Source organism: Microtus oregoni, unplaced genomic scaffold (genome assembly GCF_018167655.1).
Source record: "Microtus oregoni isolate MIOR12 unplaced genomic scaffold, Mior012 000032F_ref0000030, whole genome shotgun sequence".
In the NCBI taxonomy this organism is placed as follows: Eukaryota; Metazoa; Chordata; class Mammalia; order Rodentia; family Cricetidae; genus Microtus; species Microtus oregoni.
The window spans coordinates 11057830-11079314 of NW_024543091.1; the positions used below are offsets into that span (position 1 = coordinate 11057830).

Genomic DNA, 21485 nt, shown 5'->3' on the forward strand with positions numbered 1-21485 from the left:
GGAATAATCAGACAGAACTATATTAATTACAACACTGTTTGGCCGATGGCCCAGGAATATTTCTAGCTAGCTCTTATATCTTCTATTAACCCATTTCTATTCCTCATCTATCACCACGAGGCTGTGGCCTACTGCTAAGATTCTGGCATCTTTCTCCTTCAGCAGCTATCTGATGTCTCCTTGACTCCTTCTACTCTCTATCTATCTATCTATCTATCTATCTATCTATCTATCTACCTCTGTTCGGATTTCCCACCTAACTTTGCTAAGCCATTGACCAAAACAGCGTTACCTATTAACCAATAAAAGCAACATATATACAGAAGGATATCCCACATCAAGGTAGAAATCTTGGCTCTTAATCAGATAACACATGTACATGAGACCTGCAGGTTTTGTTGGCCTAGGTCTGGAGTTAGACTTACTGCTCTTAGCAAAGAAGAGACCCAGACCTCCTAATTATCAGTTCTGGGCTATGCTGTTATCAGCTGTTCTGGTCATGGGGTAAAACCAGAACAGCAGCTTGGGCAAATAGCAATTCTATGTCCTTGGTTATCTGTGAATATCTTAGGTGAAATGCTCTATGCCTGGACCCTAAGCACTGACCAAATGCCTGCTGATAAAGATAATTGCAGATCTCTCTGTTTACCAAGGTGAGAGGAATGAAGGCCTGGCAGTGGGGAACTGTTTTCACTAAACAGTTCTTAACTGTAGGAATTAATCCCCAAATATGTAACAGAAAGTAATACAGCAAAGGGCAGCCACTTACAAAGCAATAACGCCAAAGATCCTCAGTATTAAAAGCACTAGCCTTTTGTTTTAGCCTTTATCAGTTCCCTTAGTTCAGATAAGCTGCTCATGAAAAGATGGCCGAGCAATTACTGTGTAATGTTGTGGCTTGTAGCATACTTAGCCAGACAGCCTGGCCTACTTGACAAAGTCCAGGCCAATGAGAAACCCTGTCTAAAGAATAAAGTGGATATCAACCTAAGGAATTTAATTCTAGGTTGTCTTCTGCACTTAAGTGCAGCAGACCACTTCAGGTCATATCTTTAGTTTGTATGAACTTCAAAACACATCCTTTTTGAATTGTAAAAATTTTCATTTGGAAAATTTATATACAAGAGTGTAAGCAGTTTTTGTGTATTGTTCAGATGCATGTATGTGCTCAGCTTTGTGTATGTGCACGTGTGTGCACATGGGCTAGAGGTCAGAAGACAACCTACAATGAATTCACGACTTAAGGTCGTGACTCGTGTGCAATTCTTGAGTGTCAGTTGTTGTAATGACTCCTGATGAGTTTTCTGCTGTCTCCCGTGAGTGCTCAGGTTCTCTGCACAGTTGATAATTGCAGAATGAGTGGAAGGATTAAGCATCTTCTGCCTCAGATCAAGGATCTGCAAGGGCCTCAACTCTGCCCCCCTGTGGCACTTTTTCTTCAAGGGAATGTTTTATGCTTAAAGAAGTCATCAGAAAGAAAATTGTCTCTCTCCTTCATAGGAACACTCAAAAATAGAATAATCTTTATGGTTTTATTTAGAAACAACTTCAAGACCACTTAAGCAGGTACTTAACAGGCTTTGTGATAGAATTCTTCTGGGACTTTTTAAGATCCATTGCTATTTTTACAAAAACTGTTCCTAAAACTACATTTTATAAGGAGAACCACAGCACTGGAGAGATCCTCAGTAGTTAAGAGCACCAGCTGCTCTTGCAGAGGACCTAGGTTCATTCCCAGCAGTTCACAATTATCTAATTCTAGTTCTAGGGAATACAATATCTTTTCCTGACCTATGCAGGCACTGGGAATACATGTGGTGCACAGATATACAAGTGAGCAAACACTCATATGCATAAAATAAAAGTTTAATCACTTTTTGAAAAGTTTTAAAAAGAGAATCACAGAAGAGGAAGAATTTTTAGCTCTTTGTCTCTCAGCAGTTTGGTGAAGTGGTCCTGCCCAGGTGTGAGGTGTTTCTGTTGCAGCATGGGTTTTCCTTTGTATCATTGATCTCCTTAACTGAGAATATGGTCAAATGGGGTCTCATGTAATGAGACTCATCTGTTTGAACCTCAAAGCTCCGTTCTCAAATAAGTGATTCTCTAACAGACTTTGATCTTGTAGTGTAAACAGCCACAGGTTCCATGTAACCTTCATTCTGAGAGGCCACGGGAACACATTGCTCTGTACAGCGTGCAGCGCAAAGATAAAAGTAACAGCTGAATAATTGTAACAGAATCAAGCTGTCTCAGTGGTGTACTTATTGGCACATCTTATCAAAAAAGAAGGCACACTCTGAATTCTGATGTTTTGCTAAGGTCTATCAATTTTCATGAGATTGTAATTAAGAAAATATTATACTTGGCAGAACTTTCTGCTATTGTCAACCAACTGAAAATCAAAGGAAAAGCATGTTGTGCAATGTAATTGCTACAAATTGTGGCTATTTGGAATACTGGTGTAAGCCCTGGAAGGATTTTCATTGTATTTGTGTGCTTTCTGGAAGGACAAATTGCAAAATTAGTTTCAGGCAATTTTGTAAATGTGAACAGTAAATCACGGAGAATAGTTTGTTTTGTTCCCTCTATACGTAGATTTATTTGCTTTGTCTGAAGGAGACACAGGTGCTATGCCTCCCTATGACAGCAGATGGCAGTAACGATGCATCAAAAATTCATTCACGCTTTTGTTTTGGTGTGTGTGTGTGTGTGTGTGTGTGTGTGTGTGTGTTTCTGTCCCACTATCTGAATAGTGTTTAATTGTATGTGACACCTGAATCTAGAATTTATAATGAACATTTGTAGTTGGAATTTTCTTAGCATTCTTTCTCCTTATTTTATTTCTCTTTATAATAAGGGCCTGTATTCTTGTTATCTTTATACTTTGAAAAAGTCGTCATGCTTTAACACAACAACAGAAGCTTGTTTTTAACTTTTTCCCACGCAGACATCTATTTGGCATTTGACCAGAAGAATGCTAAGGACATATATCCAGGACTGTGCTCTGGAGAAGTGGGAATTCTATATTCCAAACTTCTGTTTCTTAATCTTCACTTCCATGTGGAAATTTGCTAAGTACCAATGAGGGATCCCCTCTCCTTTCAGATCCCAGGAACTTCTTCTGTGGTTCAGAGAAAATGGAAGCAGCAGCAACCGGTTTCTCAGCCCCGAGGGTCCGGACAGCAGAGCAAGGCCCGGATTAGCGCTGTGGCTGCTGAGATAAAGCAGATCCGAGCAAGGAGGAAAACAGCCCGGATGCTCATGGTTGTTCTTCTGGTCTTTGCAATTTGCTATCTCCCAATCAGCATTCTCAATGTGCTAAAGAGGTAAATCCCGTGTATTTATTTGAAAATCAGGCAGGTTGACATTTAATAAAGAACTCCTTCCTTTCTAAACAGACAAAACCCTCTCCTAGGTACTTTATCCGGCCAGTCAACTCAGTTGTTAGAACGCTTAAGGCAACGTCAGCCTTCTAGCATGCTCTGTCAGTAGAGATTTTCAGTTGAATGGTAGATAAAATAGCTGTTTTCCTAACCTCTCGGGGTAGATTGCTAAGCCTTAGATGGAGGAAACATTCTAATAAAAACTGTGTTTCAATAGCTAATATCGTAAATAAAATTGCACATCAGAATTCTTTATCATGAGAATAAATGGTTTTCCAACATTGTTCTCAAATATATAAATGACCACACTACAGTCCTTTCTTTCAAAGAAAATATTTTCAGAATAAAAAGAGACAAGAATTATTCATTTGGGGCACTAAACACAGCAGCCATAAAGTAGATATTTTGTGTTCAACATTAAACCTAGAGAAAGATGTCCATTTCTTGAAGTTATTGAAATAATTTCAGTATCAATATTAATATAACATATGTATGTGTTATATTTATATAATGTAGTATAACATTATAATATTATACATCCTACATATTTTAGAATAACATGGTACCATGTTATATTCATGACAATATAATATATTACCATGTTGTATTGTATCAAACCTGTTGCACACAGACTGGTCCCAAGGCAACCTTAATTCCATTTCTAAAAGTCTTCAAACTTAATCTGTCCCTTTTCCCAAAGTCAGAGTCAATATCATATTCCTCACAGCTGGGGACCTTAGGGACAGGTAGGTTTGGCTAGAATCAGATAAAAGGTGGTATAACCAGCTGAAAAGATTTGGTCTTTGTGTTTGATTGTTTAAAGACTTTTTTAATGAAGAAGTGGAAAATGAGCTTTTGTTCAGAAACATTGTAGCCTTGTATGTATAAGGCTTTGAAAACCCCTGTTCTTGAGATCTGTGTCCACTCACAATACCTCATTTACCCTCTACTTCTGCTAAGTCTCTCCTCTCATGTTATTTCTCACAGAAATAAAATGCAAAAACTATTGTCTTTGCTAGCTTCTGTCTTCTGATATTAAGAGCATCATAGACATGAATGACACTAGATTCCTCCTTCCTCTTCCCCTCATTCTCTCCCCTTCTGCCTCTCCTCCTCTCTCTCCTCCTCCTTTCCCCTTCTGCCCCTCCTCTATTTACTAGTCTAAACAAACTAGTTTAAGAATGGATTTAGCACTCCCATGAGGTGCACATTTGAATTTCTTCTATCTCTGCTCTTGACCTCTGACTCTAATTATTTCCAAATGCCCTCTTGTCAATAATAGTCAGCTTATTATTCTGAATTAAGTACCCTCCTTTCCTGGGGAGAAAAATTTTCACGTTTAAAAGTGTTTCAAGTTTTGAGCAATATGCCTGTTGGTATAAACACAAAAATTTTAAAACAATTTTGAAAATTATTTTTATGGCTACTTGTAGAAGGGGTGGCGGGCTGTGTCCCACCACCAGGCTAGCTTTACACCCGAAATAATTACACTGAAACTGAATTCATTTAAACACTGCCTGGCCCATTAGTTCTAGCCTCTTATTGGATAACTCTCACATCTTAACTAACCCATATCTAATAATCTGAATGCCACCACAATGGCATGGCTTACCGGCATGAGTCTAGCCAGCATCTGTCTCGGGAAGGGGAATCATGGCATCTGCCTGACTCTGCTTCTCTCTCCCAGCATTCTGTTCGGTCTACTCTGCCTATCTAAGTCTGTCCTATCAAAAAGCCAAGGCAGTTTCTCTATTAACCAATGAAATTAACACATAGACAGAAGACCTACCAACATAAGCTGCCATTTTTAAAAATATGTATCTTTAAATTTAGCTTTGCTTTGCATATCAATTTTGTTTTCATTTATTTTTCACATACTGTAAAGTCCTATCTTCTTTTTCTTGAAATGTAGCCTTTTGCCTGTTTGACTAAAGCTAACTTCCTCCAGGTGATCTAGTATTTCAGAGATTTCAAACTAGCACTTGCATCTTATTGTAGACTGAATTTGTCCACATTCTTTCACTCTGTGTGTGGTTTTACAAACTTTTACTGCTCTATAGAGCATCACTGTGTCTAAGAAATTCATTTCTATCATACATCTTTCTCTTTGGAAAGCAGTCTAAGATACAAGTCACATGATCATTGATAGGGCCCCCAGGAGGGAACACATCTCTTCATCATGGGACAGAGTAGCTGCAAGTGTGTGGGTGAGTTTGTGGGCATCATTGTTAAATCCTACCAGAAAAAAAGAGTGGGAGATTTCTATGAATAGAATACAGTGGGCTTGATTTTTCTTTTCAGTGGTGTATGTGTGTGTGTGTGTTGCTGCACACATATCATAACACAGGTATGGGGGTTAGAGGACAAGAGGAAAACTATTGGGAGTCAGTTCTTGCTTTCTGCTCTTCATTTCTGCAGTTGTGCTGTGCATTCCAAGGTAGCCGGGCTATGAGCGTCCAGGAGATTCTCCTGTCTCCACCTGCAAGCTCACAATATGATTGTTAAGATTACAGATGTTCACTAATATGTCAGGATTTTTGTGGGCATTCTGGGAATCTAAACTCATGTCATTAAGGAATTACTTTTACCCCCTACCTAATCACCCCACACAAGTAAAAGACAATGTTAAAATTACTCAAAATAGCCTTTGAGTGTACTGTAATACATTTTCAGTTTAACATAATATACTCATGTACCTAAGGACTATCAGAATCTTACTCATTGAAAAACCAGTCACTTACTGTAAACAAAGATACCTTATGGAAATTTCAATGAGACTGGGAACATTAGAGATTAGGAAATATACATTCATCAGTGCACAAGTGAATGTGGAAAGAATTTAGCAGTCCAGTTTTGGACTGCTAATTAAAATATGTGCAATGGGTCTGGAAGATGGCTTAGTGGGTAAGAGCAGTGGCTGGTCATCCAGAGGACCAGGGTTCAACTCCCAGCAACTACAGGGCTGCTGACCACCATCTGTAACCCCAGTTAAAGGAGACCCAGCATGCTCTCATGACTGCTGTGAGTACCAGGCATGCACACGAGTGATGCACAGACATTCACGCACGATACCATCCATGCACATAAGGAATAGCAACAAGGTTAGTCAATCCATCTAGAAACAAGATAACAGGATGGAAAGTCAGCTTCTATCTTGTTGACAAGAGATTCGCGTTTCCTGATTCCAGCCTTTTCCTCTCAGCTGACTTGTTTTGTGTGTGTGTGTGTGTGTGTGTGTGTGTGTACCCTGCATACTCTGGAGGTTCTGATGGGTACACAAAACCATTCTGAAGATACTGGGCTGAAGATACTGGGCTGTCAGTGCAGAGTTCAGGGCCAGTTTACTGCTGTGAAGTTTGTTCACCTTTGAATTCAATTATTTAAAGATCCCTCTTGGTTTTGTTTCTGTTTCTCTTCCGACAGAGTGTTTGGGATGTTCACACACACCGAAGACAGAGAGACTGTCTATGCTTGGTTCACATTTTCCCACTGGCTTGTGTATGCTAACAGTGCTGCTAACCCAATCATTTACAACTTTCTCAGTGGTGAGTGTCCAGTGTTTCATCAGGAGCCTCACCTCAATGGTGGAGCTTCCAGAGCAGATGCTCCAGAACAGTTCTGAAGGAGATACAGACGTCAGTGTCTGTTGTGTGGGAGCCATGACAGCCCCTGACTGGATTGGTCTTGGATTTCTCCTTTTTGAAAGTGAATACCTAGCACATAGCATTTCAAAGGGCATTGTGCAATATTTTCTCAGAAAACTTAGAATAAACAGTAAATGGAGCAGTAAAAATTTTGAGTACCATACATTCCTTTGATCAAACCTACGATTAAAAAGTATGAAATACCTTTATCTGTTTTGCATTGATATGTTTTATTTTTTTGTCAAAATGCACGGCATAATTGAAACTGGATTGAAACCAAACTGCTTTCAGAGATTTCTATACTTAAGTTCCTTGAAGAGTTCTCACTTGCCAAAAAAAAACAGGATTGCTCATAATAACACTTAAGCTAAAAGATACACACATCCATAACTAATTCAGCACACCTCTGCAATATATTTTACATATATTACTATTTATTATATATTACATATATATGTATATGCAATGAATATGATACCATCTAACCCCACTCCTTCCCTTCAAATCTTTGTCATGGTCTCCCAAACATCCCCATACCAAGTTCATGTTAGTTTTTGTATTAATAGCTCACTAAATCCATTTAGAACTGCCCATAAGGATGTAAGTGTGAGCCATCCCCTGGAGCTTGGGAAACCTACAGGTGGCCTCATCAGAACTATGCTGCAATTATCTACATTTTTGTACTATTTTGTTCCCAATTACTTGGCTATGTATTTGTTTCCCTTTCTAACTATATAGTCATTTTTATATTCAAGAAAACTATTTACTGTACATTTAATAAAGAGCATGCGCCTTCCAATTTCATATTGGCTTTTTGATTTGCATGATTTGTCTAAGTACTTAGAACAGATAGAGGAAGACTTGATGGGGAGATAATTACAAATAGAAGGATCTATTATAGATCTCAAAAGTTAAAAAATAAAAAAGGATTTTCTGTTTTGCTATGAATACATAACAAATGTTTGCATCTGTTTAATTCCATTTAATTAAATGGAATTTAATTAATTCCATTCCATGAAATGTTACATGGCAATCTAGAACTATAATTTTTATAATTTCACAAATTAAAAAAAGTTTAGTTGGTAAAATAAAAGAACAACCAATTTTATTTCAGAAAAGTAAGTTTGTCACTTTTTAAATAGTTGCTGAACACACATGGGCTAGTGCTCTGACCTGGCACTGGGTAGGTGAAACCTATACGGAAGGTGGGCGGCAACTGTTTGAAGCAGAAGACACAGACCAAAGCAGAGTTCTGGTATGAGGTTAAGTTGGGCCAAAGACTACGACCTGGTGTCTGCCTGCCGTTGTCTTAGGCCTGGGAACGGTCTCCACACCTAGTCCCTCAGAAGCATAGGCCCAGAGAGAAGAAAGAACAGTTTCCAGGAAAGAACAACCCTCACTCTAATAAAGGTGATCATTTCATCACCTTAAATGCCTAAAATCTCACTAATAGGTCAAAGATAAGTACTTGCTATAATTCTTCCAGTTTCTTGCTTTTCCTATTTTGTTACACATGGGATATGAAAGCAGAATTTTCATAAAAATTATAATTTATTTTTCCTGTTTTGTGACCTCTCATGGTTTCAGCATCTTTATAATATAGCACACCTCAGTTTATTTACTTATACACAATGTAGATAGACTTCATTGCTTTTGAAACAATCAAGTGCCTTACAGGCTTAAAAACTAACGAGAAACACAAGGGTTTTGACTTTAAAGAAAGAAAACAAACGCCAAGTATTATAGGAAAATACTTCATCTTTTAATTTCCTTTCTCTATTTCCTTTATTGATACAAAATACTCCACCTCACCGTTAGTGTGGCTCAAGGGAACGACTCATTTGTACCCTGCGCACTCAGTGTTGAGAGCTGTTGATACATAACTCACTCTCCTCATTCTCTCTGGTCTGCCAGGAAAATTTCGAGAGGAATTTAAAGCTGCCTTTTCTTGTTGTCTTGGGGTTCATCATCGCCAAGGAGATCGGCTCGCAAGGGGACGGACAAGCACAGAGAGCAGGAAGTCCCTGACCACGCAGATCAGCAACTTTGATAATGTATCAAAACTCTCAGAGCACGTGGTGCTTACCAGCATAAGCACACTCCCAGCAGCCAACGGGGCAGGACCGCTTCAAAACTGGTAGAATATTTATTGCTATGCTGAGGACAGCCGACTCAAACTATTCTTTTATACAGACTCTATGAACGGAAGTTTTAGTATCAAGTTGATCTAAACCTAAAATTATTTGTCAATCCATTTTTTTTTTGAATCGATCACTCTTTGGAAATAACCAAATTTGAAATACTTCCTGAACCATTTACTCGAACATGTTATACCTTTAAACTGCAGTTGGATATATTTTAGGCTACTTCTTCTTAGTTTTTCGAACTAAAGTTTGTGGCAATTAAGGGTTTAAACATTTCTAATTCTTTTTATAACTCCTTGTTATTTTAATTCCACAACTCAAAATGGTTGCTAAAAATCACAGAAAATCAATCATTTTCTTTTGACTAATAAAATAAGTAACAATTATTAACTAAGTTAACAACAGACATATGTTAGTTGACTTAATATTTTTTAAAAAATTCACAAAACTATCATTACAATGTGCTAACTGGGAGACTATGTCTAAATAGAATAGTATACAATTTGTATATATTCAAAAATCTATCGTTGAGAATCACATGACATATATACTATTAAGCTTAATTTGCCACTAATTTTATCTTTCATCTACTAAATGTTCTCAGGTTTATAACTTGACAATAGCTAAGATGTGTGTGTGTGTGTGTGTGTGTGTGTGTGTGTGTGCGCGCGCAATACAGAATCAAAATGACTGTATTAAAGTAAAAAATTTTTCAGCAGCAGCAACTACTAATACATACTCATTTTCATCTCTGGGAAGGAGTTAACATTTAAATTAAGAGCTAAAATTCAGGTTATTGTATTCTTCAAATTAGGGAGAAAGAGTTAGTCAGCCTGGCAGGAGAAAGGATGTGAAGACATGGTAGTGAACTTAGGAAGGGCGGGAAGGGAAGCTGCAGGCAGAGTTTGAGAAGGTCTGGGACAGGGTTTCATAGCTGAGTCTTTAGCGGCTTGCACTAGGCTAGGATTTGGTCCCCATCACTGAAAACAAACAACAGCAAATAAACGATACAAGGCTTGTTGTGGTCTAGTGAGAAAGAAATGCTGAGGATTCTCAGGCCTGGCGGATTAGTCACACAACCAAAGACAGTGGTCCCCACCACACACTGGCAGTACTGTTACAACCCCCAGTCCATCCCCATTTAGTTATACTACATTCTCTGTGTTAGTAATTTTAGCATGCCTGAGGCTAAGAGATGGGAAGTTAGGAAAATAGAAGGATGGCTACTAACTCATTCACAAATAAAAAGCATAGAGTATATTTTGTATAAATGTAAGTCAGGGAATTGAAATGATAATTTTTTTCAGATTTCTTCTCTGTAAAATTCTTCCGATGCAAGTTTTCATTTCTAAATTAAAAGTTTATAAGTATATTTCATCTCATACTGAACAGTAGACATTCTGATTATATCAAAACAGGATGTATTTAATATTTAAGAGAGATTTTATTTGAAAATAATTACATTGTAAGGTTGCCTTTGCCCAACTCTTCATTCTCAGAGAAAAACAATACAACAAAATTATCCATACTTTCTTTTCAAAAGTTGAGGATTTTGTTACCATGTGCCTTTTAGTACTCTAAGCCAGGACTACCCTCATATATGAGGTTTATCAAAAATATGGCTGAGTATTGTGATGTTCTCTGTCTATGAAAATGATTATTTTCAGTGTCTCCTTTCTCCCCTTTGAGAGCTTTGTCTACCATATACTACGTGAAAGGAGAGCTGTAGTTTTATGATTGTGGTGACATTTAGCACTTTAAGATTTGAAGATAACTTCAAATCCTCTGGGTAAAGAGCCTTAATAGCCTTGCAGCTCAATAAAAATGATATATTGACTTTATCCAATATAATTGAGCTTCATTAAGGCTAAGCTGTTAGACAGTATTAGATCCTAAGATGCCAGTTCTTGTTATATAAATGAGAGGAGAGGTCTTGAGAGGGCAAGGGGTGGAGAAGGATGAAAAAATAGGGAATGGGAGGGAAGGGAGAGAGAGAGAGAGAGAGAGAGAGAGAGAGAGAGAGAGAGAGAGCTCAATAGGGGAGTAGAGAAAAGAAGTGGTATTGGTATGGTCAATCAAAAGTCAGAATTTTTTTGTTCTAAATTAGTGATCCTTAATGTGGTGTGGTCCCTGAACCATCAACACCTGCAGTCCCCAGGAACTAAGATTAAACATATATCCCACACTTACTGAACCTGAATGAATGCCTTGGGCTTGATATCCAAAAGTGTGCTTGCTTACAAATTCTACGGGTGATTATGATGCACTTTAGCCTTGAGAACTACTGCTCTAAATGGTGTCTCCGTTCGCCCATCTTATTAGCCCGTGTGAAATAAAGTCTTTTACTGCACAGGTATCTACAGCAGGGAGTACCATCTTCACTACTATCGACCTGGCTGGAGGTCTGAGAGAAGAGGCTGAAGGTCCATGTGGAGTCTCACCCACGTCATCTCAAAGAGATAATGGTTTACAAAAACAGTTGCCACTGTGTTCTTAGTGTGATGTTAAAGAAGATGGATTTTAAGGCACTTGTGCGCTTTATAAGGGACCTGGATGACTGGAGATTTTATTAAAAGTTCTCAGTTACCGATTTTATTTACTAAAGTTTCTGTTTTATGGAAGCAGCTCATTTTCAGGAATAACTATTGCCTGGAAGAAAACTGTTGAATAAAACTGATATATAAATGAAACTCTGGGAATGGAATCATGAAGTATGTACATATTTCTCAACATTAGGGCCCATGAATCCTGAGTGATTTGAATTAAAATGGTGACCTTTGTAGGACAAATGGTTAAAAAAAAAGTAGGCCCCAAAACATAGCAGTGTTATTGGGGTGCTTAACTACTTACCTCATTGTGTGCTACTGGCACAGATGAGGGAATTTATAGGAACAGTTTATTTTGGAGCTCAGTTATGCTGAACATTGGACATTTATCTGCCTTTATTTCTATTGTATTTCAAACCTTCAATGTGAGATGTTAATGTCATTAATTTTGTCACTAATAAGGATGGTGTAATAATTTTATCAAATATATTTGAGATTAATGATTTATGAATTTTTATTATATCATAAAACCTTGATATTTGAGTTTATTCATTTGGGGCTAAATATCATCCCAAGTTTGTGAGGAAAAAAATGTGATTCCTAAATTTTCCACAATGTGGAATTAAGTAGCTATAAATTATTGATAAGTTTAGTGCAAAAGTATTAGGCACAGTAATACTCAGTTTCACCCCAATGCACATTGATTCAGGAAGAATAGCAACTATGTTCATAAGTGACAATATGAATGTGTCTAGAGATGTTACTAACCATAACTGAAATGAGGGCTATTAGCACTTTGATACAATGTAACAATATCAGGTTTGCATTAGCGATGAATCAAACAAGCATCAACTCCATCTCAAAATACATAGATAGTCCTTATGATTAGAGACATTTCAACAGAATTCAATTTTCAACAGGTAACTCTTCTACTCCGTGTCACAACCAAAAGCATAAATTCCATTAGGTTATTTTCAAAGAGTTTTCTCATTGCGTGACACAAAAAAATGGGATTTAGGGGCGTCATTATATAAGTATGAAAGTAGTAATTTACAACCCATTCTATTCCTTTATGCACATCATAAAATGATAGGAACGTGAAAAGCACTGTTAGTTCTCCCAGTTCAAAGGGAATGTTTTCGCTACAGTTTTCTGCTATTGAAAAGGGGAACAAAAGACTTCCCAACTTGCCACGTATTTCTTCTATTCTTTTAAATTTTCTTTATAAACTTTGGAGTTAGAAAATCTAGGTTTTTCATGAAATGTGTTTCTGTTATTGTACCCATGTATGAATCAGCATGTCAGTTGTTCAACAAGTATACATTTAAAGTCCTTTATGCCTGATTGTACTGTGTTTTCATAAATATCTTTCTTATTCAAACAATGTGACTGTATGTCTCCCATTGTGAAGGTCCAATTATGTAGTTTTTAAGTAAAATATTGCTGAGAAGTCCATAATCACATCTACATTGTCCTGCTGTACTATGTGAAAAATTACGTTGTTGTTCAATACATAAATTGGATATTTGCTCATAATTATTGTCAACTCTTTGCAGGTAAGGATTGAATTAACCCTGATGTTGTACCTGATGACCAAAATATTTTTCCAATAAGTTTATATAACCAGGGATAATTATGATATAAAGGATTTTTAATATTGTTTCTAAGAAGGAGGTACTATAATAAAGGCTAATATTAAACACACAAATATTTCATAAAAGCTATATAAAGCCACACACTTATAGAACTAAACATTGAAGCTTTTATCTGAGTCAGAATTTTCCTGTGTTTGTGACTTAGAATATTGACCCCCTTAATTTTCAGATTACTATCATAGCCTGCAAATGCATGAGTTAATATTCAGTAGGTAATTAAACTTTTAAACTAGACCTCTAGTTGGCTCTTCTTTTACCCAGTTGATTCTCACAACTTCAGGATCCAGTGCAGATGGTTTAAATTTATAAAATTCATTCCTCTTCAGAACATTTTATACTAACCTTTGTGAAAACTTAAAATGATCAAGGTAATCATTTGACTCATACGGAAGGAAGTATGATTGAAACAGCATGTGGCTTCCCTGGAGGAAGAGAGCTATTTTGAAATGAGGTTCCAAGAGGAATGAGTAAGAATATTGTGGGCTAATCCACAGTCACACCCTAGACACCAGCCCTGAAGAGAGGGAAGAGCATCTGGCCTTCCATTCAAGCCAATGGCCATGTACCAGGAGTGACAGAGAAATTGTGCAGGGGTTCTCCGGTCTTGTCCCCTTCACCTGATTCTGGTCGGTCACCTGTCCTGCTTCTCTCCAGAACACCCTCGTTCTGCACTCCAAAGCCCCAGATCTGCTCACCACCCTAAAATCCAACTCCATTAGGCTCTCTTGGTCTCCTGAAGTGAACAATGAACAAATTTCAGAAAAATATGAATCAAAGCCCCTAGGAAATGAACATGGAAGTGCTAGAGTCTCCGTGGTAGGATGTACAGGTCTCTGTGCATATAGCCAGGAAAAGAATAACAATGTCCTGTGTTCGTTCTATTTTTAGCAATTTGAGGAATCTTCCTACCAATTTCTCCACTGGTGGCATCAGTTTATATTCCCATCAGGAGAGAGAGTTACTGTTACCCTACATTCTTGCTACCATTTGCTGTTTGTTTTCTTGATGGAAATTCTGATGGCGAGATATCGACTATCAAAGTGATTTTCATCTGCATTTTCCTCTTTACTAATGATATTGAACACTTTTTCAAATATCTGTTGGTCATTTGTGTTTCTTCTTCTTTTGAGAACTGGAGGATGTTAGTGTTCACTTAGTGTTCAATTTTTGCATATATATATATATATATATATATATGTGTGTGTGTGTGCGTGTGTGTGTGTATATACATTTATATACAGATGATATCATATATATATATGTGTACACATATCTAAGTCTATTCCCTGTCTAATGTATAATTGAGAGACATTTTCTCCCATTCTATTAGTTATTTTGGTGACTGTTTGCTTTGCTGCAGAGAAGATTTTAATCCCATATAGTTCTATTTATTGCTTTTTGAGGCTATTTTCTGTTGTACTGGAGTTATTTTCGGCAAGCCCCTGTTTGTGCTCATATCAAAAAATAAAATGTTTTCCCTCTAGAAATTTTAGATTTTAGGATCTTGATCTGGGTATTTTATTCATTAAGAAACTTTGTACATGTTGAGATCTAATTTCTACATAAATATCAATTTTTCGCAGCAGCATTTGCGGAGAAGCCTCTTTTTTTCAGTGTATTTTGACACGTTTGCCAAAAATCAGGTGGCCATAGTTGTATTGATTCACATCTAAGTCCCCGGCTCCTCTCCAGTGGTCTGCAAGCTGTTTTGCGCTAGCACCTTAGGAATTTATCCATCTCTTTCTGATTTTTCCTTTTAAAGGGGGGTGTATGTAAGTTTACAACATATTTCTTCTCTAACAAATCTTTGCATTTTTCAGCCTTTAAAGGATACTTTTTTTTTTGGTTTTTCGAGACAGGGTTTCTATAAAGGATACTTTTAATTATTTTTTTAGTATGTGCATTACAGGAAACAAACAGAAGAAGCCAAGAAGAAAGCCACCCAGTCTCAAGCTCAACTTGATGTGTCCTAGATCCTGCAAGAGTACATATATTTGGGTAACTGAGATTATAGTGTATGTGCCATGCTTCCCCCACATTGTGAATATTCATCAACTAAAACCCCATGATGCATGAGTATGTTGATAACCAAGAATACACCAGGCCATCTCAGTCTGTCAGACAGAATCGCAATCCTTTCTTCCTTGGCAATAAAAGTTTTTCTGTATTCAAAATCTTTTTTATCAAATACTGTAATAGCTATACCTGCTTGTTTCTGGTTTCCATTAGCCCTGTAGATATTCACCCATCCTTTATCTCTCAGTCTGCCCATGTCCTTGCCTCAAGGGGGCCGACAATTTCTTCATTCATGTTAAAACATGCCATTCTGTCTCAAGGAGAGTATCTACGGGGCTTCCTTCCCATGTCGAAGTGGAGTTGAAAGGGTTTCTTTCTAGTCCTTTCTTTGTTTGGTTTCATAATGGTCAGGAAATACTCTTACTTCCACATGACCTAAATAATACAGCTCTGCTCTTCTCTAATCGCATGGCCACATTCTAGTCTCATATTCATATTCACAGGTATTCTTCCCACTATAAATTTTCAGCTTAATATAGTTTACTTTAAAAATTGTAAGTCAAAAGGAAACTTTCAACCAAGATCAGATGATGTTCACATGGGGCTAAGTTAGCAATAGACATCCAGATAGTCTTTCAGAAGTTAACTATATATACAAAACTTAAAGAACTTATTTCTGTCCTTTGTCATCTCAAAGTCTATCACAGAAAATGGCATCGTTAGAGGATTTTCTTTGGGGTAAGCATTTCTTTTATTACTCTTCAGTATTTTAGAATTCATCCTACTATTAACCACAGGAATATCTGGCTTCTATTGCAGAGGAAGTGTGTGTGTGTGTGTGTGTGTGTGTGTGTGTGTGTGTGTGTATTTTGTATGTATTTTGACACCAAAACAACAGTCTAGAAAAGCATTCTTAGGGCTGGAATAATAACAGGAAATCTGTATTTTGCTTAATCCCACCTTTTCAAATATACAAAATGTATATAGTGTGTATAATAATTTTCATGTTACTTTTTGAGATTGCATTTGATACTAAAATTATATTTTAATAAATAAATGAAGTCATGCAGAAACCCAGGAATTAAAAAGTACTGAAAATTTAAAGAGATGGATGTTAAGCTGTGAAACTGAGAGGTAGATAAAATGTATTTACATACATGTAGTTTCAGGAAGTAATTTCTTTTTTAAAGTTACTAAGCCTGTATCATGGACATAAGACTTTAAATTTTAAAGACCTTAAAATTTAAAGTCTTTAAAATTTATTGACAAATACAAGTGGAGATTTAGTGTCTCAGTCTCAAAGAGTATGACCTGTGTAGACAAGATCTGTGAGATCCAATTCCGAGGACAGGATAGGTTATTTTTGTCCAGGCCTCAGTTGAAGTGTGAATTGCTTTGGTTTATATATCTCAGACCTCTCAGGTGTGATCTGGTAACTCTATACACCATGATAGAGCAGAAGGATAATTTTTACTTAGAAATATTTCCCACAAACCATTTTTGAAATTTCAGATCTATTTTGTTATTTCTTAAGTGTTTTCCCCCAAATCTTGATGTACACCTCAGTTATTATAATGGTTAGTGTTAGCTGTCAATTTGAACAATCTGAGAGTTGGGTCTCTGGGAAACTGCCTTAATTTTGTTAATTGATATGAGAAGATCCATCTATTATGGATGACAACATTCCATGACTGTGATCCAGAACTATATTTGCAGAAAAAAGGAAGCTGAGAAACAGCACACACTCATTGTTCTCTGTTCTTGAGGATGGAGCCCGCTGCTTCAAGTTCCTGGTGCTTTCACTTCTTCCACCATAATATACTGTAATCTTGAACTTTATGCCAAAAAAAGCCCCTTCTCCTGTAAGTTATGTCCATCAGGAAGATATATCAAGAAAAGAAAGCAGCAGGACAAGGAACTAAGACAGGATTTTCTTAAGATTGAAGAGTAAACATTTTGAAAAATGTAAAATCATCTTGTTAAATGTTACATCATCGTTGATCTCTTTGGTGTCCATTAAGCACACCATAGTACCAATTTTCTCCCCAAGTCAGTGTAGAACCGGGCCTTTTCTTTCCTACTGAAGTATAGTTTCCTGCAGAGAGGGGCCACATTCTATTCAAATGATTCCTGTGCCAACCAGTGCCTAGCACAGTGCCTCTCAGGAAATCTAAAAATCCCTTTCCTAATTAACTAAGGAAGTGACAAGATCTCTCCACAGCACTTCACATCACTGAATTTTGCAATCGTAAGGACAAGGGGGAATGAGGGCAATGTCCTACTGAGAATTATTTTAAAATTTTCTTTCTATTTTTACATATGCATCCATGTGTGCATGTGCATGCACCTGTGTTTGGGTGCCAACAGAGGTCAGAAGAGAGCATCAGATCCCCTAGAGCTAGAGTTATTGGTGGTTGTAAGACACCTAATACGGGTGCTGGAAACCAAACTTGGGTCTTCTGGAAAAGCATCAAGTCTTCTTAACCACTGAACAATCCCTGTAGCCACACTTAGTAACGTTCACTACTGTTAACTTCAATTACTTAAGAAAAAATATCCTGATTGAGTAATTGTCTTTATCAGCTTGCTCTGGGGACATGCCTGTGATGGATTGTTTGGATCGGCTTCATTTTGCAGAAGGGCCTAGCCCCCTATGGGAAGTATAATCCCTAGGCAGATGATCCTGGATTGTGTAAGAATGTTGAAGAGTATGAACCTGCAAGCAAGCCAGAGTGAGCCAGCAAACAGTATCCTCAATGACTTAGGCTTCAAATTCCATCCTTGAGTTCTTGCTCGGCTTAAGCTAAGAGTTTCCCTTTCTCTTCAAGTTGCTTTGGTCAGAGTGTTTTATCAGGACATCAAAATAAAATTAGGAAGTTGGTAACAAAAAAGTAGTGTTTCCTATTTAGCTAGATATTATATGAAAAGATGTATGATCAAAAGGGTTCAATTCTCACCCAAATCTACCCAATGCAAAGAATATTTGAAGTTAAATCAAGTTTTTCTCATCAGAGATTAAAGAGGGGAAAGTTTCCTATTCTGCATAGAAATGCTTCTGTTGAGTTCTCCAGCAGATGGAAGGCAGGCTGGTCTGGACAGAAGCAGCACCTTAGCATCGTGAAGAAGAGCTGATCCTACTTCCAGGAGTTGCACAACAGTTAAAGAGAAACCAGGCTCTAGCTGGAAATAGTGTTGGGCATGTTAAAACTAATGGGCAACAAAAGCAAATTTGAAACTCATTCAATGATATAAGTGACAAACAACCAAAGGATTGGTAAGGTAGAATTGCATGCTAGAAAGCTTAATAATAACCATATAACCCATGAGTTCGAGACCTGACATTGCTTTGTTGATTAGAAATCAGATAGGTTTCCATAAAATGGCTTATTCTTCTCTCTCTCTCATATATATACATACTTTTTTCATGAGTGTTTTGCCTGAATGTGTGTCTGTGTACCACATGTGAGACCAGAAGAGGACATCAGATTCCCTAGAACTAGAGTAGCTGATCCCTATAAATTGCCATATAATGCCTGGTCCTCTGTGTGAGCCATCAGTGCGCTTAACCATTGAGCAATCTCTGTAGCCTCCTTAACAAATACAATTAGCATCTAAAACAAGTCAGTGACAACAAGGTTGGAAAATACAAATGCCTAGATATTTTAATTTGGGGTTTAGGAGCGGTCATATTGTGTTTGCAATGTGTCCTGGCCATGATCCACTTTAGCAAAGCGCTCCTACAAGAGCTGAGAGCGCCAAGAACTTCAAACGCATTCCCACATTTGTCATCCTTGATAACAGCTTTCTTTCTTCCTGTGTGGACAGTGAGGCTGAGTTATGAACACAGGTAGAAGTTCACTTCATCAAACTCCCTTTCTCCTCTTTTCTAGCATGTGGTGCCACACGCACCAGAAACTAGCCAGTTTGCTAGTCTTTGCTAGTCTTATAGCCAAAATATGCTAGCACCTGACCACAGCTGCCTGCTCTGCATGTTGCTCTCAGTAATAGTGGTGTTTCTATAGCAGTGTAGTGAATGAGACACTCTTATTCTCTCTCTCTCTCTCTCTCTCTCTCTCTCTCTCTCTCTCTCTTTCTGTTTGTGTCTTTTTCTCTGTGTCTGTGTCTCTGTATCACCTCCCTCTCTGTCTCTCCCCTCCCCTTTTCTATCTCCTAGGAATGTTTTGGTATATTACTATCAGCAAGAGGAAAACAGACACACTTCTATAAGTTCTCACCTAGGAGCCTCTTACATCAAAACCTGTCCCCATGCCAAGTCTCAGAAACTCTTTAGCAGGGCATCTTGCAACAGTGCACCTTCCAGTCTGCGGACATGTTTACATCACACTGTATACCCTACCCTATAATCCTAAATCTTTCTTAGATTTTGTGTATAAGTGGAAAAAGAAACTGTGGGCAATGGATCCAGAATGTATCAAAGGTTGACAATTTGAGACATTCAATCAATCTAAAAGAATGCGTCCCAAGAATATTCTTGAAAGTACTACTAAATACTGCTCTAACAAGTTCTAAAAACAGTAGAAAACAAAGGCAATGAGTAAGAAGCAGGAAATCTCGATACCCAGATTCACAACTTCAAACTGAAATTCATAATTTACTGGGTAGGATTCACTTTAAATGCAGAATACCAAGTGGAGTGAATGTCTTAAGGAAGCTAAATTCTATTCATTTTTCACACAAGGCCCAGAGAAGGGGTTGTGTCTTCACGGTCTGCAGAGTGTGATCTAGAATTCAACTCCTTAGAGAGGAGGAAGCATCACTTAACAGTCTTCAGGTGATACAGGCCTCGGTTCCAGTCACAGGATTAGAGAAAGTTCTCAGGTTTGAGACTACCCCAAGTGTTATTGAAGCTATATCTGCTAAGTATAAGAAGGAGAAGAAAAATGAGGAGGAGGAGGAGGAGGAGGAGGAGGAGGAGGAGGAGGAGGCAAAAAAAGAGGAGGAGGAAGAAGAAGAAGAGGAGGAGGAGACCGGATGATATAGAACATCTGCGTTTGCACTTTTCAGTACCTTTGTGGAGATAGCAACCACCTGTTTCAACTGTCAATGAGGCCACAGTACAAAGTGTTTAACTGATATGTCAAGATTTGGGGAGAAAAGTCTCATAGATATCCACGGGGAAATCAACACTTCTGTGTAGTGAGGAGCTGCTGGCTGCTTCCTGCCACTCAGCTACCGCACGGCTAACTTATGCCCTGAAATAATTACACAGAAACTGTATTCTTTTGAACACTGCCTGGCCCATTAGTTATAACCTCTTATTGGCTAACTCTTAGATATTGATCTAACCCATTTCTAATCTCCATATTGCCACTTGAGTGTGGCTTACCAGGATGAGTCTAATGGGCATCCATCTCGGAGAGGAGAGTCATGGCGACTGCTTGACTCAGCTTCTTTCTCCCAGCCTTCTGTTCTGTTTACTCCGCCTACCTAATTTTCTGTCCTATTAAAGGGTCAAGGTAGTTTCTTTATTTAACCAATGAAATCAACACAAAACAGAAGACTCTCCCATATCACTTCTGCAGTGTTTAAAGTGGGGCCTCAGATGCTTGGTAGCTTGAAAGTTCAGGAAAGTTGTCAGAAAAGTAGATATCTGAGTGATAGAAGTAACTCAAGGGACTGGAGAAATGATTCAGCTTTTTAGAGCCCTTTGAGAGGACCCAAATTCTGTTACCAGCACCCACATGTCAACTCACAATGCCTGTGATTCCAGCTCCAGGGAGTATAATGCTATTGGTCTTTCTTAAGACATGCATTCTCATGCATATGCCAACACAGGACACATAATTAAACAAATGATAATAAATAATAAAAAGCAATAATTTGAAGAAAACTATTGAGCATAAGAAAATGGCAAAAAAGCATCAAGACAAATATATATTGTAATAAAACCAAGTAGTTGACCAACCATACTAAAATTCTAGTTACCAATAGTTTATAACAAGTTTATTCAAATTAGTAAGAAAAATTCTAAATTAAAATTATAAGCAAAGATACTCTGAGAATGTACAAACAAAAGTATAGCTAGTGTTAGTTAGGCAAAGTAAAAGTTAGGTGAGAATGGGAGAAAAGGGGAATT

General features: G+C 37.7%; 1 protein-coding gene across 1 annotated transcript in view; it reads left to right on the plus strand.

The window, feature by feature from the left end:
- The window catches only part of Hcrtr2 (hypocretin receptor 2), a 91244-nt gene extending 77494 nt beyond the window's left edge, over positions 1 to 13750 (plus strand). Inside the window, exons 5-8 of the mRNA XM_041679716.1 lie at positions 3106 to 3326; positions 6807 to 6928; positions 8942 to 9164; positions 11525 to 13750. Coding sequence (XP_041535650.1) covers positions 3106 to 3326; positions 6807 to 6928; positions 8942 to 9164; positions 11525 to 11579 — 621 coding nt within the window. The 3' untranslated portion in view covers positions 11580 to 13750. The remainder of the gene's footprint in view (positions 1 to 3105; positions 3327 to 6806; positions 6929 to 8941; positions 9165 to 11524) is intronic.
- The last annotated feature ends 7735 nt before the right edge of the window (positions 13751 to 21485 follow it).